Source organism: Camellia sinensis, chromosome 4 (genome assembly GCF_055761805.1).
Source record: "Camellia sinensis isolate YWXY chromosome 4, ASM5576180v1, whole genome shotgun sequence".
Classification (NCBI taxonomy): Eukaryota; Viridiplantae; Streptophyta; class Magnoliopsida; order Ericales; family Theaceae; genus Camellia; species Camellia sinensis.
The window spans coordinates 220,301,692-220,306,924 of record NC_138964.1 but is presented as its reverse complement, the minus strand read 5'-3'; the positions used below and the strand labels follow the sequence as shown (position 1 = coordinate 220,306,924).

General features: G+C 35.6%; 1 protein-coding gene across 1 annotated transcript; it reads left to right on the top strand.

The window, feature by feature from the left end:
• Positions 1-3,109: 3,109 nt before the first annotated feature.
• On the top strand, positions 3,110-4,928 carry LOC114316271 (uncharacterized). The gene has a single exon (XM_082867612.1). It carries the CDS (start codon positions 3,296-3,298, stop codon positions 4,679-4,681), a length of 1,386 nt encoding a protein of 461 aa, XP_082723738.1. The 5' UTR covers positions 3,110-3,295; the 3' UTR covers positions 4,682-4,928.
• The last annotated feature ends 305 nt before the right edge of the window (positions 4,929-5,233 follow it).

Genomic DNA, 5,233 nt, shown 5'->3' with positions numbered 1-5,233 from the left:
TGGCCTGAGAAAGGAGGTTGAAACGGCAAAATTAAAACGATATTATTTTAGGTGTAAAATAATGTTAGGTGGTTTAAATTTTTTTGACTTGATTGACTCGAATGTTTTAAAACAACATCGTTTTAGGTGTAAAATGACGTCGGTTTTGACACATTCGAGCTATTGGAGCCACACAAATTCGGGCTACTAAGCATTTTTAAAAAAAATAGGGAAGCAGCTTCCCTACGGTCTTAGATCAAACTGGAGGGTGCTGTTGGGTCCGCGGGGGTTCACCATGGGTTCCGTTTTGATAATCCGAACAGTGGAATGTGTAGGACTCATCGAGTATTATATGTCTGTAAAAAATTATGTTGATTGGATATCGATAACTATTTCATCGATAAGTTTTCTATCAACTGTTAATTTGTTTACTGTCCATTTTTTTTATACAAAATTAATTTGATCATATAACTATCGATATCTGATCAATGTGATTTTTTACAAAAATATAATACTCGACGAGTTCTACACATTAAACGGTTCAAATTATCGAAACGGGACTCGTGGTGAGCCCCTATGGCCCAACAACACCCCCCAATCCTATGTAAAACTAGAGGCCTTCAAAGCTTTTGTTCCATATTTCTCCATCCTTTTATTTATATTATTATAAAGTAAATACATTTGGTGGTATTTTGAAGCCCTCCCTTCTTATTATGTTGTCAAGTATTTATTTTATTTTTACTTATTTTAATTATTTGGGAGAAATCTCGATTGTGATAAGACTAGAATTCCTAATCTCTTTAATGTGGTGTAAGATTTTTGTTCAATAGGCTAGTGGTTTATATGAATTCGAACCAATTGGCTTTTTTTATTTTATTTTATAATCATCTTTGTGTTTGGCATCAACTTTACCATTGTCAAAATTACCACTTTTTGTTTGAAAAATGAATATATTCATACAACTTAAAAATATGTGAATAAAACATCACATATCTATATTTATTTTGATGGAATAAAACGAAATATTTGATTAGTTTAAATTTGTGGATTTCATATCTAAAATGTATATTACTTTTTTATTTGTCAAAAAGTACTTCAATAAACATAACTTTAAGTCAATTTTATGATGAGAGAAAAAAAAAACAAAAAGAATTTTATGTTGGCCTATGGAACACGGGTACTTTAAAAAATATGTTTTACCTGTACTGGGTATTTACCGGCGTATGGTATCTCGTATGATACTTCTGCATACATACCGGGAACACAAAATACATATCCAAATTTTTTCTTCTTAATTTTTGGTGTACCCAGATGTACTTAGTACTTAGTATATACTTAGTATATACTCAAGCCTTCTTAATTTTTACTACAGAAATAAAACTCCTTTCACTAGACTTCTTTTTCATTTTTAATTTTATACTTAGCATAATTTTAAAATTAAATTATGGTTTGTAAGTTATTTAATATATTGACATTTAATTTTGATTTATACCTTTACTTTTGGCATTAAATATTAGTTATAGGTTGGATCTTAACAAATTAAACTATTTAATTATTTTTTGTATTAGTCTAAATTAAAAATAAATACTTTTTTACAAACGTACCAAGACATACTAGTATCTTACTTTTTTTGAATTTTACCGTATCGACATACCCGTATCGTACCAGTACCAATACCAATACTCGTACTCGTACCCGTACTCATATTCGTACCCGTACTCGTGCTTCATAGATGTTGGTTTTTTTTTTCCTTTTTTTTTTTTTTGTTGTTGTTGTTGTTTTAGATCGGGAAGGAAATATTTATTGAGAAATTAATAAAAAAACGAATTGATTTTGTACAGTGATAGCAAAAGATCTCATAAAAAAATAATAAACTTTCATAAGAGGAAAGGAGGAGAAAAAAACCCTCACAAAGGAGGGACACAACCTCCGCATAAAGAGAATCATTACAACAAACACTAAAATAAAAAAATAAAAAAATCGAAAATAACCAGATCCAAGTCACCAAAGGTATCTAAAACTCTATTACATCACAACTTTTAACTTGAACTCTGAAGACCTCACTTCAGCTAGTTAAGATGGAACATTGAGGTTGACGTAATTGCCTACTGTTAAACAAACGCGTTAAACATAGTTGGTCTTCGAATTTTGAGAAGATTTGAAATCAGATCTTACAGTTTTGGGTGCAAGCCAAACATCATATATGATTTGAAGGAGATGAGGCTGATCCATGGAGATGGGAAAGTGACAAATTTGGTAGCGATGTAATAGTGATAGCGCTGAAAATGGTTGAAAGGACAAGCTTCTAATATTATTAAGCAAAAAAACTAAGAAAATGAGAAGAATGGATGGAAGGAGAAAGAGGAGGCTGGCGTCTGGAACCCTTTCCCACCCTCAATGACACACTTAGTAGAAGGCTTAGAGGGAAAGATTTAGAGTAGAAGATTTAGAGAGAGATGCTCTCTCACTACTAACTTAAAATTGCTACTACACTGACTTTTAAATGATGTAAAACCACACATTTTTAACAACACCAAAAAAAAACAAAAAATCCATGATCACATATTCTAAAATTAATAATTAATTGTGACTACATGAGATCCCCTTTTTCTTCTGAAGACCATATTTTATGAAAAATTGATCATTAATAGTGCATTTGTTATGTACTTATTTATTTATTTATTTATTTTTTTGTCTATTAGCTATTTTAAATTTTACCTTAACTAACCTCCAAATATATGTCATCCTTTCATTTCACATATATAAAATAATTATTAAATCTAAATTGAAATTTTACCATTATATGCAAGTCCCAGACTCTAACCACTAGACTAACCTAGTTCACTTTCTTATGCATATTTTTTTTTTTTTTTTGAATAGACTTTTTTTATGCATTTAAAATCTTAAAAAATGGTGTGGTATATTTGTCTCCGGAAAAATGCTAGAGGTCCCAAATTTTCTACCAAATAAATGACCAAATGTCTCACAGGTGGGGCCCACAAAATTGCGGATCCCACACCCATGTGAGATATTTAGTCATTTATTTGGTAGAAAATTTGGTGTCCCTAACATTACCCTTTGTCTCCGTAACCCAAACAATAGAGGTAGTCAACTGTATCACACCCACCCACCCCCTTATTCTACAAAATTATCATTCAATTTTTAATTTTTTAAACTTACTTTAATTCTCTCTTTCTCTAGCTCTCATCACAACCATATATAAACAAATAAATAAAATCATCTCATCAAAAACTCTCCTCATCATATGCATCTGTAATTGTATGAACCATGTAGTTGGAAAAATCACAAAGCAAACATGGACACAATCCTCTGCGACGAGCTCCTCCAATACATCTTCCAGCGCCTCCCTCCTCCTCCTCCGTCCGCCGCCGTCTCCCTAGTCTCCAAGCGGTGGCTCCGCCTCTACCGCTCTTCGAAAACCGACCTCTCTCTCCGCCTCTCCTCCCCTCCTCCCCCTCTCTCCTCCTTCCTCTCCCACTTCCCTTTCCTCTCCTTCCTCTCCCTCACCTCCGGCGGCGACACCTCCACTTTATCCGATCACTTCCTTCTCTCCGCCGTCTCATCCTGCCCCAATCTCCGCCACCTCCGCCTCTTAACCGGCCCAGTCTCCCCCTTCTCTCTCCTCTCTCTCTCCACCTCATGCCCTCACCTCTCTTCTCTCTCTATTTCCCTCTCCAGACCCCTCTCTTTCCACTGGCTCCTCCTCCTCAGCTCCCTCAAAGACCTCTCCATCGTTTTCAGCTCCGTCACCGAAGATTTCGATTTCGATTCCGATCGATTCAATTCGAGGTTTCAACACAGCGATTGTGAACTCCAATTAGAGAGTCTAGCTTTGTCCGGAACTCGGTACGGCGATTACGGACTCGATTGGCTATGGAGAAATTGTAAAAAGCTCAAGAAATTGCAGCTACGAAGCTGCGAAGTCATCGGCGATGATTCGGATTTCGTCAAGTGCTTGCAGGGCCTCCAAGAAGTGGAATTGAGGACTTGTAGGACTATAATTGATGAGGTTTTGTTGAAATTAGCAGAGAATTGTACATCTCTCAAGTCTCTATTGGTATATGATGGTGGCAGTAGAGAGGGTTTACTTAAATTCATCAATCAAACCCGGTGTAGTTTGCAAAAACTTGATTTTCGCATACCCCTTGACCTCGAAAACAATCATTTATTGGCCATGGCAGAGAATTTCAGGGGTTTATCGAGTCTTCGGCTGCAAAGTTGTTGTCTTGTTACTGGTGAAGGGCTTAAGACTATTGGGATAGCTATGAGTGATGGACTTGAAGAATTGGGTTTGATAAATTGTGATGTGGTTGAAAGAGAACCTGGGTTGCTGACCACTTTAGGACAGAATTTGAGACATTTGAGGAAGTTGGACTTGTCTTATAATGAAATGTTAGTCGATAAGGAGCTCACATCGATGCTTGCATCGTGTATTTCTTTGAGTGAATTGAGGTTGAGGGGTTGTAAAGGATTGACTAATGCAGCCATAGTTTCGATGTTCAAAAGCTGTAAGCATTTGGAGATTGTCGATATAATGCATTGCTGTGGGATTGAGCCTGAGGCTGTTGAGTTATTTCTTCTGAATTGTCGACAATTGAGGCAGGTCCAGGTCGAGGAAAGCAAGCTTTCGGATGCTGCCAGGTCATGGGCTTCAAATAAGTTCATTGAGGTTGTTGTTTGATTGATGATTTGGAAGTGGGAGAACAGAGAAGCAACCATTTGTTGTATTTATAATTGCAATTCAATCAATACAGGTACATATCCCATTACTCTTTCATGGGTCAATTGTAAATGTTTCTAATTTATGTTGTGAGATAGAATGAGCAGTTTCGTCTGCTCTGTCAATAAAAATGTTTGTACCAATGTTTGATTCTCCAATAATGTACACACGGCATCATTTAAATAAAAAAACATTTCCTTATTTGCTATGATTTATAAAGCACATTTCTGTATTCCTTGATGCAGCACTTCTGCTTCTTTGTCTCACAATGATGCTTTTTTGTTTTTGTACGAGTTCTTTGTCACAATGATGCCGCACTTGTTATATAGCTCCTGGGTCATCTTCATCTACATCTACATCTACATCTGCAATTTTCATAATGATGATGTTGGAATGTGCATGTATCTTTGTTTGTGCATCTTCATCTACATCTTCATCTAATATGTAGCTAAAAGCCTTTTCCTTTAACTGATTGTGTGAAGTTAGTGCCATAGCTGTTGATTTTGTAGGGCT

Excerpts from the sequence above, each read along its gene's own strand:
- LOC114316271 (XM_082867612.1), top strand. The coding sequence starts at position 3,296 with ATGGACACAATCCTCTGCGACGAGCTCCTCCAATACATCTTCCAGCGC.